General features: G+C 40.0%; 1 protein-coding gene and 1 pseudogene across 1 annotated transcript in view; one reads left to right on the forward strand and one right to left on the reverse strand.

Moving 5' to 3' along the window:
* The first annotated feature begins 13689 nt into the window (after nt 1-13689).
* LOC118528903 (G2/mitotic-specific cyclin-B1-like) lies at nt 13690-15183 on the forward strand (annotated as a pseudogene).
* Nucleotides 15184-18306: 3123 nt separating this feature from the next.
* The window catches only part of CYBB (cytochrome b-245 beta chain), a 34962-nt gene continuing 32279 nt past the window's right edge, over nt 18307-20989 (reverse strand). Inside the window, exon 13 of the mRNA XM_078065210.1 lies at nt 18307-20645. Coding sequence (XP_077921336.1) covers nt 20519-20645 — 127 coding nt within the window. The 3' untranslated portion in view covers nt 18307-20518. The remainder of the gene's footprint in view (nt 20646-20989) is intronic.

Raw genomic sequence — 20989 nt, forward strand, 5'->3', positions numbered from 1 at the left:
ACATCTGGGCACATGAAATTCTTTCTAGGAGATTTCCCATGGGCATATCCACATATCCGGATGGCATATCCCTTTTCTCCCTCAGGGCTTAATTTTATATTGTCAAGGTTGACAATTTTACTTTCCAGTTTTTAAGCACAGCTAATTCTTCTGTGCTTTGTCTATTAATTAATTCTAAAATTTAAAAACAGTTAGACAATATTTACATCATTATGACATATAATATATTATGTAATGATAATAATATGTATATTTTTAAACTTTGAGCTGAGTTGTGTGCTAGGATTATTTTTCCTTCTCTATGGATCTAAGCTCATGACTATACCACAAAAAAGGGAATATTCCTAGACTGATGTTTGAATGGATTCCTTTTTTTGAAACTCCTATCAAATGCTTTTACCATATGCTGAAGAAGCCCAACTCTCTATCCCTGCTTATTCCATCATGTTTCTTTATTTCCTGGAGATCATGTTGGAGGGTTCTTTTCTCTTCTTCTATCTGAAATAGCTGCTCAGCCTGAAAAACTGCACAGCCATAATCCTGAGGCGTTCTTTCCCTGCTCCCCTGGGTTAGAAGACATTTTGCTTTAGATCTTATTTCCTCATTTGTTTTAGATTACTTCCTCATTTAAAAAAAAAATACAGCCTCAAGTGACTTCTCATGAAAGAGTTATGGGAGGTTCATTTTAGTACACCTAGAAATCTGAAAACATCTGAGAGTTCCTACTGCTCCACATCCTCACCAACACCAAAACTTTTGAATTTAAGTGATATTAGTTCATATGAGGTGGTATTGCCTTGTGATCTTAATTTGCATTTTCCTGATGGCTAATGATACTGAGAATTTTTCATGTTTATTGGTTATTTGGATATGTCTTTTTGTGAAGTGGCTGTCCAAGTGGTTTGTCCATTTTTAAGGTTTTTTTTTTTTGTCTCTTTGTCATAGATCTGTACAAGTTCTTTATATATTCAGACTATGAGTCCTTTATGGACATATTTATTATAAACATCTTCTCCCAGTCTGTGACTTGTCTTTTTATTTTCTTATTCACATTTTTTGATGAACAGTAGTTCCTAATTTTATAAAGTCTGATTTTAATTTTTTTCTTTATGGTTCGTGATCATTGTATACTGTTTATTAAATCTTTGCCTATCCCCAAGATCATAAATGTAGTCTCCTCTGTTCTATTCTAGAAGTTTTATTTGTCACCTTTTCAATTTAGGTCACTTAGGCCTATGACTTCTCTAATTTTGGGGTGTGGTATGAAGTAAAAGTCAAGGTTTCATATTATTCCATATGAATATATAATTGCTCCAGCACCATTTATAAAAAAAGACCATCCTTTCCCTTGATTTAATTGCAATGGCACATTAATATATGCTTATAATATATAATATTAACTTGAATATATATAAATTTAAATATATATATACATATATATGTATGTATATATAATTTGCCGACTTTTCTATTTTTGCCCCAATACCACACTATATTAATTACTATACCTTCACAGTGCTAGTAGGAGTATAAATTGGGACAACCACTTTGGAAAAGTCTGGCAGTGTCTAATAAAGCTAAATATACACTTACCTTATGATCTAGGAGTTTGACTCCTACATATTTGCCCAAGAGAAATCAATGCATATGTTTACCAAAAGACATATAAGAATGTTTGTATCTTTATTCATGATAGCCAAGAATTGAGAATAAACCAAATGGAGAATGGATAAATGAATTTTAGTGGAATTTAGTGGAGTTTAGTGGAGTCATACAAAGATTGCACCACAATAAAAAAGAACAAATTCCTGCTTCCCATAACATGGACAAATCTCACGAATATTTTTGAGCAAAAGACACAAAACCACTTATACTACAAGATTCTTTTTCTATGAAATTCAAGAGCTTGCAAAACTAAACATGTAATATTAGAAGTCAGAATAGTGGTTACCTCTAGGGGGCAGGGTGTTGCCTGGCAGGGGGCATGATGAAAATTGGGTTCCGGAAATGCTCTGTATATTGGTCTGGGTGGTGTTACGCGGGTACCTGTGTCCGTACAAATTTACTGAGTTGTACATTTAAGATCAGTGTTCGTTATGCACTTTGCTTTACACAATGTCATATATCAGTAAATTTAAAAAAGGAAATGGAAGTCTGAAAATGTTCTTGTTCTGCCTCACAGTTGAGTGTTTAGCTGGGTTAAAGGACACAAACTGTGTGCTTCCTCTCAGGTTTCCTCAAATATCTCCTTAATGGCCCTCTTGGACAGAGCCCCATCTGTGTGGGATTGCTCCTTTTCTTCCAGACCTCAATAAAATGTCCCAACACAGCATAAGAGGTCTAGGTCCTGACATGCCACTGAGGCTGGATGAGGCAATCCAAAAGTGTGTGCGTGTGTGTGCGTGTGTGTGTGTGTGTGTGTGTGTTGGTACACTACTTCACTTCTGGTCACCAAATGTGTGGACATTTTCCCATACTGACCAAATTTCCAACATCAGCTGGGTGTCCTACAATTCACTTCAGTCCCGACACTATCTACCTGAAGTTAACTCAGATCTCCCAAGTTCAGAGCTCAGTCCCACAACACTGCTCCCATTGCAGACGCCAGTCACGAGTCTCAGGTTGTCATCTGTACTTCGGACTATAAGTCAGAGTTCCCAGTTCAGGTTTGGTCATTTGTTAGAGCAGCTCACAGAACTCAGGAAAACCATTTACTTATCAGATCACCAGTTCATTATGAAAGGATACAACTCAGGAACAGCCAGGTGGAAAAAGCGCATAAGGCCAGGTATATGGGAGGAACTGAGGAGTTTTCCCGCCCTCTTGGGCTGTGTCACCCTCTGGGCACCCTGATGAGTCCAGCAACCTGGAAGCTCTCCAAACTCTGTGGTTCAGAGTTTTTTATGGAGGCTTCATCACATAGGCTGGATCAATTATTAACTTAGTCTCCAGCCCCTCTCCCCTCCCTGGAGAATGGGGAGTAGGGCTGAAAGTTTCAAGTTTCTAATCATGGTGCGGGCTTTCAGGTGACCAGCTTCCATCCTGAAGCCATCCAGGAGCCCATCAAGAGTCGCTTCATTAGAACCAAACATGTTCCCATCACTCAGAAAATTCCAAGAGATTTAGGAGTTCTGTGTCAGGAACTGGGTCAAAGACCAAATGTTAGAACAAAAGATGCTTCTAGCGCCTTTATTGCTTAGGAACTTACAAAGGTTTTAGGAGCTCTGGCCAGAAGCCTGGAATGAAGACCAAAGTATGTATATTTCTTATTATATCACAATATCATGAAGGGTTATATTCCCTTGAAGTGAACTTGACCAATGGAAAACAGACAGGAACACACTGGGAAGATATTAAAAAAAAGGGGGGGAATCCATTTAAATATCACTCTAGGAATAGTCCCTTTTCAGTGTTATAGTCATGACATTAGATCCATACAGAAGGAAAAATAATCCTAGCGCACAACTCAGCTCAAGATTAAAAATAGTAACACATATTATTAATATGTATATACATGTACATATATGTCATATGTACTGGTTATTCAATGAACCCTATCAATATGATGCTCTGTGTTATTTAGCTCAGATAACCAATCTTCTATTTTCTTTGATACTTTTCTTGCACCTGCTCTCTCTGTACTGTCTTTCTGGAACTTCTATTGGTTGGATAACGGACTCTACTCTTCAATTCCATGTCACTATTCTCCTCCTTTATACCTGGCATTCCCATGTCCCTAAACTCTCTGGCATTCTTCAGGATAAGTACAGCATCTATCTAAGCTTTGGCCTCCTCTTCAGATACTTCTGGTTTTGGTTTCCTTCCTCCTAATTCATGAATTATCATTTCTCCACCAATTATCCAGCTTCTAGGAATATGTTGAAACCTTTTATTCCTTGAGGTCCTCATCTAGTCTCCTTGCATGGGTAGTTATACTATTATCTTTTTTTTAATGCACTTTAAGAGCCTTGGGGGAGAGAGAAGGAAATTTGCTTAGGGTCAGTTCACCACCTTGAACTGGAAGTGTCTAAATGCTTATTACATAGTTGAATCTGTCCTTACCATGTGACTTGTGTGTTTCATGACTGCTTAACAGGACTATTTTTTTCTAAACGTTAGGCATGTTTCTGGTCCATTTGGCCTGTATAAAGTTTTAGAGACAAGTTAATAGTTATCTGCCATCTCAAAGCAATCAATACCACCTGCAGCAGACCTTTATCCAGCAGGTCAACACATCTTCATTTCTGAAAGTAACTAATTGTGTTTTTTAAATACCATTAAGAAAGCGGAAAGTGAAAAAGTTGTTAGTATATTCTGTATTTTTCACTTCCAGCAGATATAAGGAATTATTTTTAGAAAAATAACACTCTATTTTTCTTCTTTTAATGCCTTAAACATCACATAATTTTTAATTTGCCTCCCTGATTTTAAAGTAACCTAATTCTTTATTTTTACCTTTAAATTAATCTATAAACAAATTTTACTTATTTTTCTTAAGATTTTCTTTATTTATTCATGAGAGACAGAGAGATAGATAGAGGGAGGCAGAGGGAGAGGGAGAAGCAGGCTCCCCGCTGAGCAGGGAGCCCGATGCGGGGCTCGATTCCAAGACCCTGGGATCATGACCTGAGCCAAAGGCAGACACTTCACCGACTGAGCCACCCAGGCACCCAACAAAATTTTACTTATTTAGGCAGAATCTACACAAGTTCTGTTTTCCTCTCCCCCAGAAACCTGGCCATTACTGTCCTGGAAATGCACATACTAATGATACAAAACTTACAAAAAATCAGACATACTAGTGATACAAAATTTAAGCCATCTGGGAACACCTGATACAAATCATTCTCAAAGTCTGCACTTTCCGGATGACTAAAGATTTACCTTTTAAACATGGGCATGGGCAAAAATCTTAACCATTATGTATGAATATTTTAGCTGACTTAACATGTTTTATCTGTGGACTGTTTAAAACATGATTGCCATTACACGTATTATTGAGCCAAATTGTAAGTTCTAATTAATATTCTCAGTCCTTTAGGTCCCGGACAGTATACTGACCAGAGAAAAAGCTCAGTATACATAGCATCTGTTGAATAAATGTATGAAGGAAGGAAGGAAAGAAGGAAGGAAGGAAGAAATGCAGTATGATGATGCTCTTAGGTTCTGTTGAGGTATATGAGACTATTTTCTGTTATACTAAATGACCCCAGACTGCGGTGCTTCTGAGTTTTTGAGTCTGCTTGTAGTGTTCCTTCTTTGCCCTTTCTTTAGGTTCTCTTGTCTCTATGTCTCTTGTTACCATTGTGTGTATACCTACCTCTAAAAACCCTTCTCTCTTCTTTTAACTCACCACCTCTCATTAAGTATGGATTTGGGACCAAGATCACGAAGCTCGTTATGGCAAGTTAAAAAAGCTCTGAGTGAGTTTCTGATTGATTTTGCCAGAGTTTAATGTACTGTTTGTGGATTTTAGTTCCGTTTTGGTTGCCCGGACACTTCCTCCTGCCCTCATCCCCAGTTTTTATTTCTATTTCAGATAGTAAGATTGCCAGATAGCTTATTTCTACATGGATGAAACGATGTGCTAGCTATTGGGTAGATTTGTCTAATATAAATTACCTCTATTTTCTAGATGGCAATGCCCTTAGGCCCTATGAGCCCTGGGATTTTCAAAGCAAGCATAACTCCATGTAAGTCATGACGATTCAGAGGATATAGTGTTTTCCTCAAAGTAAAGCCGGTATGTTCCTTATGGTAATCCCCAGAGGAGTTTGCCATGCGATGTACGCGTGAATATAATCCCCTAAAACCCTCATCCCGGACCCGTCCGTCTCTTTCATCAATTTTTGATACCATTTATATCAGTAGCTTTGTTGCATAACAAATTACCCTAAAGTTAGAGGCTTTAAGCAACAATTATTTACATTTTCTATGCATCTATAGGTCATCTGGGTGGCTCTGTTGATGTGAGCTGGCCTCCCTTATGCATCTGCAGTCAGCTGTAGGTTGCCTAGAAGGTTCTTTTAATCTCAGGCTCTCTCCCATATGTCTGGTGTCTTGATGGGCACCACTAGACTGTATCTGCTCTGCCCACACGTTCCACCCCCAAGCAAGCTAGCTTGGACACACTATCATGGAAAAGGTAAAAGAGCAAAAGATACAGCAAAAGCATGCCAGGTTTCTTGAGGTGTAGACTCTGGAACTCACACATCAAGTCTGCTGCATCCTATCGGCCAGTGCAAGTCACAAGAATAGCCCAGATTCAAGGGGTGAGCAAACAGACTCCTCCTCTTGATGGAAGGAACGGCAAGTCACATTGCAGAGGACATGGATAAAGAGAGAAGTAGAAAATTGGGGCCAAACTGCTATCAATTTAAGCATTATTTACTTTTTTAAAAGCAAGGAAAAATAACTACTCCACTTTATTTTAATAGTCCCTATTTTGTTTCACTCCCTGTAGTTAATGCTGATACCATCTATTTCTGTTTCATTTTTTTCCCTGTTCCCATTTCCTCACCCTTTGGTATACAATGCTTTAAAGAGGATGTCTCAAAATGCATTGTTATATACATCAAACGGAAAGTAAAGTTGCTGAACATTTGCTACAAAAGAAAAAGTGCAAAAACTCATTTTCTTAAAGAGTGTTGTACTGTCTACTTCCACTGTGAGTTGGACGTAGTCAAATTTCCTGTTGCCTTTGATCTCAGAAAAGGCCCAGGCACCTTTGCGCTAGCAGAATGAAACACCAGGTAATAGAGGCAGCACGAAGTTGACAACACAGATATCTGAGTTTAATATTTTAGCTGTGGGTGATACAGAGCCTCCAATTGGGGAACAGGATGATCAGATAGTTCTGCTTTCAGTAGCTGGGTCTGGAATAACCACCATGTGAATGGTGTGCCCTGGGTGCCAAGCGCATTACTTAACCTCAGGAGATGTTTAGATAGTACGGGGCGGGGGGAGGGGATTTCTTATCAACCACAGCAAGGAGCTCTGAAATTTGCTCTAAAATCCCTCAGGAGGGACAAAGGTGACTCATTCCTCATGCCCTGAATTTCCCCCCATCTGACCTGAAAGAGTGATGTTTAGCTGTTCCCATGTGAGTGGGAGGGTTAGAGATTTTATTGTTACTTAATTGGGAATTGCATGACCGAAAAGAGGAAGCAATGTTTAGCAATCGAGTGATCTAACATAATGGTAAACTTTGTGATTACTTAATCTTTTAATGTAATTCTAAAATTGATGAAGAACTTTTGAGCCCGATTTTTTATATAAATCCGGTTTACTGATTTATATAAAATACAATTTTGTACTGTACAAATACAAATCAGTATTTGCAGTGGTCTTCTCTGAAGGATACAGTTCAGAGTATAATCCTTTGGGCTGCTTCCAAAAGACAGACAAGCACAGTCTCCAGGTCCTTAATTCTCAGAGTGGGATTGTTGAAAATCAACTCACAGTGGTTGCTTTTCATGTACAGTCTTGCTTAGTACTTCCTTTTATCCACAACACAGTATACATCAAAATTTACTTTCTTCTTAAACTATGGTATCCCGATTCCTTGAAAACTGATCATCTGTTAGCAATAATTAGCATTAACTGGAATATCCAGTTGCTGAGACCGCCTCATTCCTCATCAAGATGATAAAGATGACAGTTTTAAAAGAATCTCAGGCCAGCTGGTTGATCTTCTGTCGAATTTTTAGAAATCTCTAGGGGTCCGACATCCTGGCCTTCATCAGCAATTTGTTTTTTACCCAACAACACTTAACAGCTGTGAAATCCTGTCCTTTTATAACTCAGCTTCTTCCTCATACAATTTTATTTCATAATACCCACACGCACACACCACACGATATGGACAATAACCGGCCATTCTCTACCAGATAGAAATACATTATAAATAAATACCAAAAAGTAAATTTCATAAATATCATTGAGCCATCCTAGAACCTTCTTTTCTCCAAGCAAAATACTTTCATTGCTTGATAGGTCCGATCTTAAAGTAAAAATTAGGTTACATGGAATAAATGGTGACATAGGAGAACCCAGCTTCCCCGTCTCCCTCCCCACAAAGATTAATAATTAGACACTGTCCATGAACAGAAACAGCTCTGGGAGAGCTCTAGAGTCCACGTAGGACATCTTAGAAACACAGCGGAACAAAAAAACACTGAGAGTAGTCACACAAAAAGAGAAGGAAAACGGATTCATTTTGCCTACATCATCCCATCTCCCAGGCCAGCGTTGTTCAACACCAAGAAGGAACTTCCCAACTAGAAAGAGTTCCTCTCACCCGAAAAGCGCGGCTTGAGTGGCCAGTTTCCCCAGCCTCTTGGGACACGGCGCGAAGGTTCCGCTTCAGTCTCACCCCACCCAGACCTGCAAAGCTGAGACGAGTTGAGCCAGCTAAGAATAAGGAAGAAAAGCAGAGGCTGTTATTAGCAAACACACAGTACAGCAATGATTGTTCACAGAGATCTGCTGTGCAGAAAAAGTCAGCACATTTTGCCACTGATGAAGCCAAAGGTCGGCACAGCTGCCGGGGACGTCCTGCACGTCGCTGGAGCTTTTGCCCCGCAGGTATTCACTTGCTGATGCCAACTGCTTGAGTCTCTCCTGCCCCTCCCCCCTCCCCCCCCCCCCCCCGCCCCCCAGGGCCCGGGACCAGCACCTGCAGCCATTGAAGTCTCTGTGGCTGGGCAACTGTAAGACGCCACCCATCAGAGTCCCCGCCCACGCCCACCAGAGCCCAGGAGCCATGCTCCCAGCCAGCTCTAGCTTCTGCAGCTGCACAAACGCAACACATCAGTCTAGGCCCCCCTAGCTGACGCCCCTGCTATGCCTGCCCTGAGGGCTAGCCCCTTCAGCTGTGTACCTGCCCACCACTGGCCTGACACCAGTCATCGGCCTCTACTGGAGGGGCAAGCTATAGGTGGGCATGGTGGTGCTGGCCGGTGATGGAAGACAGGGCCTGATCGGGGCCACAAGCAGCTGCAAAGGCCCTAGTTGTTGGTGCACCCACCCATGGCTGTATACACTCCCCCTGTGCAGCTGCTTGTGGCCCCGATCAGGCCCTGTCTTCCATCACCGGCCAGCACCAGCATGCCCACCTATAGCTTGCCCCTCCAGCTTTGCAGGTGCACACCCCCAGCCTGAACCTGTCACCAGCATGCACTCCTGCGGGGACAGTATGCAGCCACAGGAGAGCACAGCGGCCAGTCAGGACCTCTGCAGCTGCTAGTGGGCCCCTAGTTAGCCCCCAGCCCTTGCTACCTGCCCCGGTGCCCATCACTACGAGTGTGTCTGCAACTGGCCCCAGCCACTGCAAAGCCCCGGCAGCTGGCCCCATAGTTACGTGTGTGCGTGCCACCAGCTCCGTACACCACCACTGCCTACCCTGATCCTTAACTACTACATCTGGAGGTGCTACTTAGGACCCCAACAGCCCTTGCAGCCACTGCAGACTCCTCATAGTGCCCACAAGGACCACAGAGTTATTGATGCTGTGGGTCCCAGTGGCCTCAGCCAAAGAGAAAGCACACTTCCCCAGACCTGGTGCTGCCACATACCCCCACACTGGGCACCTTGCACCACTAGACCCAGTGGATTACAACATGATCCAATGTGCCCCCACGCACAGGTGAAAGGTTTCCCTTACTGAACTCAGTGCATAAAGTCTGAGAGAGGTGACTGTTTCTTCAAATGTGCAGACACCAGGGCGAAGCTACAGGGATCACAAAGAATCGGGGAAACATGACGGCACAAAGGAATACAGTGAAACCCCAGCAGCTGGCCCCAAAGAAATGGAGATCCAGGAGTTGCCTGACAAACAATTCAAAGTAATTATTCTACAGATGCTCAGATCGCTACAAGAGAACTCAGATAAACAATTTAATATCAGGAAAACAATACAAGAACAAAATGAAGAGCGCTACAAAGAGATAAAAAAAATAAGAAAGAACCAAACAGAAATTTTGGAGCTAAAGAATACAATGACTGAATCGAAGAATCCAATTGAGAGCTTCAACAGCAGACTTGAGCAAGCAGAAGAATCAGTGAGCTAGAAGATAAATCAATTGAAATGATCTAGTCAAGGAGCAAAAAAGAAAAAAAAAAAAGAGTGAAAAATAATGAAGAAATGAAAAAAGAATGAATAACTTACCTTAACCTAGGTAAGTTATAGGACACCATAAAAAGAAATAATATATACATCATTGGAGGCTCAGAAGGGGAAGAGATGGGGAAAGGGGTAGAAAGCTTATTTAAAGAAATAATGGCTGAGAACTTCTCAACTCTGGGAAGAGATCTGAACATCCAAGTTCATGAAGCTAATAGGTCACCTAAAAATTTTAATCCAAAACAATTTTCTTCAAGACACATAATAACAAAACCATCTAAAACAAGAGACAATAAGAGGATTTTAAAAGCAGCAAGAGAAAAAAAAAAAAGCTATCTCATACAAGGAAACCCCCATAAGGCTATTAGCTGATTTCTTAGCAGAGACCTTACAGGCCAGGAGAGAATGGGATTATATATTCAAAGTGCTGAAAGAAAGTGCAGACCATGAATACTTTAGCCAACAACACTCCTTTTCAGTATTGAAGGCAAAAGAAGGACTTTCCCTAATAAACAAAGCCAACGGAATTCATCACCAATAAATCTACCCCACAAGAAATGCTGAAAAGAATTCTTCAAGCTGAAACAAAAGGATGCTGATTAGCAACATGAAAACATGTGAAAATATACAACACACTGGTAAAGGAAAGCCCAGAGTTAGATATAGAATCCTCTAAGACTGTAGTGTAGTGATATGTTAACTACTTAACTCTAGTGTAAAGGTTAAAGGAAAAAGGTATTAAAAATAGCTATAACTTCAACAATTTGTTAATGATTACACAATATAAAAAGATGTAAATGATGACAGCAAAAACAAAAGGGGGAGTAAAAGCATACAGTTTTTGTATGTGATCAAAATTAAATTCTTATCAGTATAAAATAGACTGATATAGATGTGTATAGATGATGTTTTATGTAAACCTCATGGGATTCACAAAGCAAAAATGTGCAATACATACACAAAAGATAAAGAGAAGGGAATCAAAGCATGGCACAATGGAAAATAATTAATTTAAAAGGAAGGCAGTAAGAAAGGAGGCAAAGAAAAATGGAACTACAAAATGGCCGGAAAACAATTTCAAAGATGGCATTAGTACATCCTTGCCTTCAATAATTATTCTAAATGTTAGTGGATTGAAATCTCCAATCAAAGGCAGAGTGGATAAAAAGTAAGATCCAACTGTATGCTGCCTACAAGCAACTCTTCAGGTTTAAGAACACACATAGGCTGAAAGAGATGGCAAAATAGATTCCACACAAGTGGAAACCAAAAGAAAACAGAAGCCCCTATACTTACATCAGAAAAAAGACTTTAAGCCAAAAATGGTAATAAGAGACAAAGATGGTCATATAATAATAAATGGATCAATTAGTCAAGAAGATATAACAATCATAAATATATATGCATCCAACATTGGAGTCTTTAAATTTATTAAGCAAATGTTAACAGATCTGAAAGGAGAAATAGAAAATACAACAATAGTAGGGGACTTCAATACCCCACTCTCAACAATGGATAGACCATCCAGAAAGAAAATCAAGGAAATGCTGGATTTGAACCATACTTTAGACCAAATGGAAATAACAGACACATACACTCCATCCAAAAGCAGCAGAATAAATATTCTTCTCAAATGCACACAAAACATTCTCCAGGATAGATCAAATGATAGGTCATAAAACAAGTCTTAGCAAATTTAAGAAGATTGAAATCCCAAGTGTCTTTTCTGACCACAATGGTACAAAACCAGAAATCAATAGTAGGAGGAAACTGGGAAATTTACAAATATGTGGACATTAAGCAAGTACACCTGAATAACCAATAACCAGTGGACCAAAGAAGAAATCAAAGGTAAACCAAGAAATATCCCTAAAGAGACAAAAATGGAATCCCAACATGTCAAAACCTATGGGATGCTGCAAAAGCAGTTTTAAGAGGGAAGTTTATGGCAATAAATGCCTACAGAAACAACTCAAATAAACAACCTCATTTTAATTCTCAAGGAACTAGAAATAGAAAAACAAACTAAGCCCAAAGTTAGTAGAAGGAAGGAAATGGAGACCAGAGCAAAAATAAATAAAACAAATACCAGAGAAATAACAAAAGATCAATGAAACTAAGAGCTGGTATTTTTTTGTAATGATGAAAAAAATTGACAAAAGTTTAGCTAGACTAACTCAGAATAAAAGAGATAGAACTCAAATGAAATCATAAATGAAAGAGACATTACAACTGATACCACAGAAATACAAAGGATCATGAGAGAATACCATGAATAATTATACACCAACAAACTGGATAACCTAGAAGAAATGGATAAATTCCTAGAAACATACAAGCTACCAAGACTGAATCATGAAGAAATACAAATCCGAAGAAACTAAAAAAGAGTAAGGAGATTGAATCAGTAATCAAAAACCTCCCAACACAGAAAACTCTAGAACGAAACATTTAAAGAATTAACCCTGGGGTACCTGGGTGGCTCAGTCCATTGAGTGTCTGACTCTTGATTTTGGCTCAGATCTCGATATGAGGGTCTTGAGATCAAGCCCTGTGTTGGGCTCCCAGCTCAGTGGGGAGTCTGCTTGAAGATTCTCTTCCTCTGCCCTTCCCTCTGCTTGTGCATGCACACTCTCCCTTTCTAATAAATAAATAAATCTTTTTTTAAAAAAAGAAGAATTAACCCCAATCCTTCCCAAACTCTTCCAAAAAATTGGGAAGGAGGGAACACTCCCAAACTCATTTTACAAAGCCAGCATTACCCTGATACCAAGACCAGATAAGGATATCACAAGAAAAATAAAATATAGGCTAATAACCCTAATGAACACAGATGCAAAAATTCTCAACAAAATACTAACAAACCAAATTCAACAGCACATTAAAAGGATCATACACCCTGATCAAGTGGGATTTGTCCCTGAGATTCAAAGATTATTCAATATACACAAATCAATAAATGTAATATACCACATTAATAGAAAAATAAAAATCATATGACCAGGGCGCCTGGGTGGCTCAGTTGGTTAAGTGTCTGCCTTCAGCTTGGGTCATGATCTCAGGGTCCTGGGATCGAGCCCTGCATCGGGCTCCCTGCTCAGCGGGGAGTCTGCCTATGCTCCTCTCTCTGCTCGTGCTCTCTCTCTCTCTCAAATAAATAAATAAAATCTTAAAAAAAAATCATATGACCCTCTCAATAGATGTAGAAAAAGCATTTGATAAAATACAAAATCCTTTCATGATAAAAATTCTCACAAATTGGGTATAGAATGAAGATACTTCAACACAGTAAGGCCATACATGACAAGCCCACAGCTAACATCATACTCAGTGGTGAAACGTTGAAAGCTTCTTCTCTAACATTAGGAACAGGACAAGGATGCTTACTCTCTTCACTTCTATTCAACATAGTACTGGAAGTCCTAGCCAGAGCAATCAGGCAAGAAAAGTAAATAAAAACATCCAAATAGTAAAGGGAAAAGTAAAGTAGACTTTGTTTGTAGATGGTGTGATCTTGCATACAGAGAATTGTCAAGACTCCACCAAAACACTGCTGGAACTAATCAATGGATTCAGTAAAGTTGCAGGATACAAAAATCAACATCCAGGAAACAGTTGTGTTTCTATACACTAACAACAAAACATCTAAAAAAGAGCCTGGCGTGCTGCAGAGGAATGGCTGCTGGTCTGCGGTAGGTTCAGGCCCCCAGCTCATTGGTGGCTCCCGTGCTCTGCTTCTCCCCACTGAGCTGCTGCCTGGTGAAAAGGAAGCCATTGCACTCCGGGTCAACAGCAACACAAAAGTTAATGTTGAAAATAAGGCGAAGATCAGTATGGCAGGTGCAGAGCACGTGCCTCTGGCCATGACTGTGACCTTCAAGCCCGGGCTGAGGGCAAGAACAGCTCTCGGAAACACTGGTAACAAAGTCAGTGAACAACCACAGGCCAAACTGCCTCTGAAAAAAAGGAAGCAAAAGCTTTGGTTCCTGGAAAAGTTATTGCTAAAAAAAATACCTAAACCTCTGGAAAAGGCGCCCGAGCCTGTGCCTGAACCAGAGCCAGAACCTTGAGCCCGTTAAAGAAGAAAAACTTACGCCTGAGACGATTTCGACTGATACTCCCTCTCCGAGCCCAGTGGAAACATCTGGATGTACCCCTGCAGAATAATATCTGTGTCAGGCATTCTCTGATGTAATTCTTGCAGTGAATGATGTGGATGCAGAAGATGGAGCTGATCCAAACCTTTGTAGTGAATTATGTGAAAGGTACTTATGCTGGTCTGAGACAACTTGAGGAAGAGCAAGCAGTCAGACCAAAATACCTATTGGGTCATGAAGTCACCGGAAACATGAAAGCCATCCTTATGGACTGGCTAGCACAGGTTCAAATGAAATTCAGGTTACTGCAGGAGACCATGTACATGACAGTTTCCATTATTGATTGGTTCATGCAGAATAATTGTGTGCCCAAGAAGATGCTTCAGCTGGTTGTGGTCACTGCCATGTTTATTGCAAGCAAATATGAAGAAATGTACCCTCCAGAAATTGGTGACTTTGCCTTCGTGACTGACAACACTTACACTGAGCACCAAATCAGACAGATAGAAATGAAGATTCTAAGATCTTTAAAGTTTGGTCTGGGCCACCCTCTACCCTTGCATTTCCTTTGGAGAGCATCTAAGATTGGAGAGGTTGATGTTGAGCAACATACTTTGGCCAAATACCTGATGGAACGAACTATGTTGGACTACAATATGGTGCACTTTCCTCCTTCTCAGATTGCAGCAGGAGCTTTTAGCCTAGCACTGAAAATTCTCGATAACGATGAATGAACACCAACTCTACAGCATTATCTGTCATACACTGAAGAATCCCTTCTAAATGTTAGGCAACACTTGGCTAAGAATATAGTCATGGTGAATCGCGGGCTTACAAAGCCCATGACTATCAAGAACAAGCATGCCACATCTAAGCATGCTAAGGTCAGCACTCTGGCACAGTTAAATTCTGCACTAGTTCAAGATTTAGCCAAGGCTGTGGCAAAGGTGTAACTTGTAAACATGAGTTGGAGTGCTATAGTAACTGCAAATAAAATTGGCACCATGTGCCATCTGTACATATTATATGTTACCTTTACTTTTAATGAAATTTGTGGTCCCTTTTACTTCTTATACCTTCAAAAACAAAAACAAATCTAAAAAAGAAATAAAACAATCCCATTCACGATAGCATCAAAAATAATAAAATACTTAGGAAGAAATTTAACCAAGGCGGTGAAATATCTGTACACTGACAACTACAAGAATTGGATGAAAGAAATTGAAAAAGATAAAAACAAATGGAAAGGTATCTCATGTTCTGTATCAAGAGAATTAGTATTGTTAAAAATGTCCATATTACCCAAAGCCATCTATATATTCAGTGCAATCCTTATCAAAATGCCAAAGACATTTTTCATAGAAATAGAATAAACAATTCTAAAATTTGTATGGAGCCGCAAAAGATCCAGAATAGCCAAAGCAATCCTAAGAAACAACAAAGCCAGAGGCAAACTATGCTACAAAGTTATAGTAATCAAAACAGTATGGTGCTGGCATAAAAACAGACACATGGACCAATTAAACAGAATTGAGGGCCTAGAGATAAATCCCCACATATGGGGTCAACTAATATTTACCAAGGGAGCCAAGAATACTCAATGGGGGGAAAGGATAGTCTCTTCAATAAGTGGTGCTAGAAAAACTGGATAACCACATAAGAAGAATGAAATTCTTCTATATTACACTACTTACAAAGATGAACTTGAAATGAATTAAAGACTTAAACATAAGACCTGAAACCAGAAAACTCCCACAGGAAAACCTAAGAAGAAAATTCCTTGACATTGGTCTTGGCAGTGATTTCCTGGAAATGACACCAAAACCACAAACAACAAAAGCAAAAATTAATAAGTAGGACTACATCAAACCAAAAAGCTTCTACACAGTGAAGGAAACAACAAACAAAATGAGAAGGCAACCTACTGAACGGGGTAAAATGTTTGCAAATCATACATTGGATAAGGGGTTAATATCCAAAACATAGAACTCCTACAACTCAATAGCATAATCAAGCAATCCAATTAAAAATTGGGCAGAGGAATAGACAACTTTCCAACGAAGACTACAAATGGCCAACAGGTACATGAAAAGGTGCTCAACATCACTCATCATCAGGGAAATGCAAATCAAAATCACAATGAGATGTCATCTCACACCTGTTAGAATGGCTAGTATCAAAAAGATAAGAGATAACAAGTGTTGGCAAGAATGTGGAGAAAAGGGACCCCTTGTGCAGTGTTGGTGGAAATGTAAATTGGTGCAGCCACTATGGAAGACAATATGCAGTTTCCTCAAAAAATTAAAAATTAAAAATAGAACTACCCTATGATCCAGCAGTCCCACTTCTGGGTATGTATCCAAAAAAATTGAAATTAGATCTCATAGAGATGTCTGCACTCCCATGTTCACTGCAGCATTATTTCACAAGAGCCGAGATGTGGAACAACCTAAGTGCCCAGCAACAGGTGAATGGATAAAGAAGATGATTTATAATTATACAACGGAATATTATTCAGCCATGGGAAAGAAGGAAATTCTGTCATTTGCGACAACCTGGATGAAACTTGAGGGCATAATGCTAAGTGAAATAAATCAGACAAAGAAAGACAAACACTGTATGATCTCACATATATGTGGAATCTATAAAAGTTGAACCCAGAGAAACAGAGTAATGTAGTGGTTACCAGGTACTGGGGTGTGGGGGACATTGAGGGATATTGGTCAAAGTATATACAAATTTACAGTTACGAGATGAACAAGTTCTGGGGATCTAAGGTACAGAATGGGATTATGGCTAATCCTGTATTATATACTTGAATGTTGCTAAGAGACTAAATCTTAAATGTTCTCACCCCCCAAAAATCAATGGTAATTAAGGGACAGGACAGAAATGTTAGCTAATGATATAGTGGTAATCATTTTGCAATATATAAAAGTATTAAATCAACCCTTTGTCCATTGTACAGATTATTGAGGTTTAGGAATCCAGATCTTTTGTAACCACCATTGAAATTGATTCGGTGGAATTTCATTAATGTATGCCAAAATCACTGGGTAAAAGGCTATTGGAGAAAATGAGATTCGTACGGTCCCAGAGTATCCCCCAAATGTGACTTACTATTTACAAAAGTAAAATGAAGCTTTTACATTTATAACAGAGAAATCTGGTGATCAAACTTAAAACCGCCAATAACAGGACAAACTGAGAGTACCTACCCCCTAATGCAATGCACTGAGGACACAAAGTCACCTGTACATAGACGATAGAGTAAATAATAGTTCTGTATCAGTGTTAAATTTCTTGGATTTGTTCATTGCCTTGTGGTTATATAGGTAAAAGTTGTTCTTTGGAAAAACATTATTTGGTGAATGATCACGGTGTAATGCTTTAAATATCTTACAATTTTATTGGTCAATTATACCTCAATAAAGCTGAAGAAACATTATTAATAATTTATATTTATTTATAATTATATAATTATATTTATATATATAATTATATAATTATATAATTATATAAATTATATTTATATTAAATTTATATTTATTTATAAATATAAATAAATGAAAGTAAAAATGAGCATGAATTGGGTTTGTTTCAGGTGCTGTCCTCTCCCCCTGTGGCTGACCCCCCGAGAAGAACACATGCCCACACGTCTACCCATTTCCTAGACTGTGCAGATCCTAACTGATGGACCCATTCAGAACAACGGCCAAGACTGAACCGTGAGCATATGTATATATTCACAATCTGATTTGATGACACCTAACTGCAAAGTTAGAGCCTACAAAACGAGTGGAAGTGGGGAAAAAAAAACAAAAACGGTCTCGTACTAGGGCTTCTTTGCCTCTGAGATTCTGTCCCCAACGTGAGGTGACACTCTTGTCTCCTACCAGTGCCATGAGGATCACCATGCCATGAGCAATGGACTCAGTATTCAGTTTTCCCTTCCCAACCCATAAATCATGACACGTTCGGCTCATCACATGCAAAAACACAGAGAATCTCAGCCCCACTGGGGCAGAGCACATCTCTGCTATGTGAATCCACCCTTTAATACGAAGAAGATCAATAACACAGACACCAAGAGAGCTCATTTGTTTTAATAGCCGAGCACAGCTTTATTAGTTCTTCCTAGGAATTGTCCCCCAGGCCCCCCCCCCAAACTATTCAAATACAACAGCTACAAGTATGCAGATTTCATAAATGCAATATTGCAAAAGCAGGGGAACTAAGAAAAGCCTTCTGAGCCTTGAGATTAAAAGCAATGCTTTATCATGCTCTCAGTACCTGTTACTAAGTGCTAAGTCCTGGAAGCCAGAAGAACTCTGCGGGCAGCTGAAAGCCGGCGGCTTGGGAGAAGAATGGAGTAATGAGGAGCACTCTTACACTCATTTTTCATCTCATAACCAGGGTAACACAGGGCAGGGCAGGGCTCTCTGCTATGGTAACTATGTTGGCATCAAGGTAAAAAAAAAAAACAAAAACCCTGGACACACACTTTCAGAGCAACAGATGAGTCAGTTTTACTTATGCCACAGAGGTTAGAGAAGGCCAAGGTTCTCAGCCGCCTAGAACTGTGGTTCCCCCTCTCGCTCACGCTCTGGTGGAAAGAACTGAGACTGGGAGCACCAGAGCCTGAGTCAGAGTAATAGCACAATAAAAATTTGGTGAATGAATGAACTGATACCTGGGGCGCAGTGTGAACAGGCCGGACCTAAGTCTCTCCGAGTAAAAGCCTTGCTGGGACGTTTTGGGGAGGCAACATGCCCACGGCAAGCCTGACTTGTCAGGAGGGACCCGCAGTGACCTGCATGTCCTGAGAGAACAACCGAGTTCTTACTAGTGCATCCCGGTCCTCTGAATATGCCCACCCAGCATCAGAATTTGCAGCCAGAATCTCAGATTCAATACCACATGTAACCAACATAAAATGAGCATGTGTAAGTCTCCTTCAATTACATTCAATACATACAAGACTAAGGAATCTGGGGTGGAAAGTGACCTGTGTGAGACCCCCACCTCTCCCCTTCCCTTGTGCCTTTTTTGCTTTCTCTCGTTCGCCTCCTGTTCTCTTTCCCCCTGCCCTCCCCTTTTCTCCTAACCCAGTCTTGTGCCCTTCCCCCAGCTTTCTTCTCATTTCTTCCTCATTACCAAAGTTAAGTAGTTCTAAATATCTGTGGCTCCACAGGGTAGGGCAAATAAAGCTATTTTTAGTTTCCAGAAATAAGAGTGGTTCTAAGAAAAAAAAAACAAACAAAAAAACCCTGTTTCTGGCCACACTAACAGTGATTTAGAGACTCTTGAACTCATGGATATCTAGAACATTCTACTGGGTGTGAATCCAATACCTACACAGTAAGCTGAGGATTTTGGTTTCTAGGACATGAATTTGATGATGATGATGATGATGATGATGATGATGATGATGATGATGTAACAAGAAACCAGTAGTCACACAAATAAGAGCCATTTTTGTGTGTGTATTTAAATAAAACAAGGGGTAGATGCTATTTAAAGCAGCTGGGCATATCAGATACATACTTGGCCTAATTCTTAGTTTAAGGCTTTAAATTATTTCTATCTGGGCCTTGTATGGTTCTAAATGTCTTTTCATTCATTCATTCAACAAACTTTCACCGAGTATCCACTCTGCCAAGCATCATTGTAAATGCCGAGTGATACATTAATTAGCAAAGCTAAGCTGGAGACTGCTCCGATAGCCATCCTGTCCCTCTTAAGTGTACAATCCTTCTCGGCATATATTATCTACTAAATATTTGGAAGAGTTCATTCACTATGACAACAATGATAACAAAGATAACACAAGATGGAAAATGAATGGCCACTCCCTGGATTGTTGCTTTTTTGGGGGAGTATATGAACCTACTTCCAGGTGGCCTGGTATCACAGAAAGACCACCAAACCTGGGGCCGCATGGACTAGATCTGGTCCACGCTTCATAATCTTCGGGAAGTTACCTCACCATTTTGAGTCCCTATTTTTTTTTAAATCCTAAACACTGAGTCCAGGAACCCTTGCCCTACCTTTCTCTGGCATTATTGTGAGTAAAACATGAAATCAAGTTTGTAAAAGTGTTCTGAAAACCATAAAGCCCCATACAAATGCAAATTATCACTATCAAACAATCTTTAACACTCCTTTCGGGGAAAACCTTCCCCTTATAGTTTCATTTTCTCTCTTTTTTTAAGGGGGGAATTTACATGATCAACTAGCATTATTGGGTTAGGTACTTGGCGGCATAACCCACATTGATCTCCCGGGAAGAGACCAGTTAGAAGTTTTCCTTGTTGAAAATGAAATGCACTCCCCGGGGGCCAGACTCAGAGTTGGAGATGCACTGTTTACTGAGGGTTTCAGCCAAGGCTTCAGGTCCGCAGAGGAAAACTCCTATTCTGGTACTTTGGGGGAAAGAAAGGAAAAATAAAACAGTGTCAGGCTTTTGGATGAGACAGACTACAAAGCACGTGAGGGCATTTCCTCTTGATTTTAGGCTCTAGGGCAGAGTCCCCCTGCTCCTTTGTCTTTTCCACTACAGGCAGTGTTCAGATTACCCTGTGGGAGAGTGGTTCAGCCCTGTTTGTGGGGACAGCTGCAAAAGGCAGTTGACTTCCCTGGGAAATAGCCCTCAAGGAGAGTTTATAGAAACCTCTGCCATGGAGAAAATGGTGGTGAAGTGGTGAGTCTGTGGACTAGTTCCCTTCAGGGCTCTATATCCCCAAACCCTCTCCAGCATCTAGAAATC

This window comes from Halichoerus grypus, chromosome X, assembly GCF_964656455.1.
Source record: "Halichoerus grypus chromosome X, mHalGry1.hap1.1, whole genome shotgun sequence".
Lineage (NCBI taxonomy): Eukaryota > Metazoa > Chordata > Mammalia > Carnivora > Phocidae > Halichoerus > Halichoerus grypus.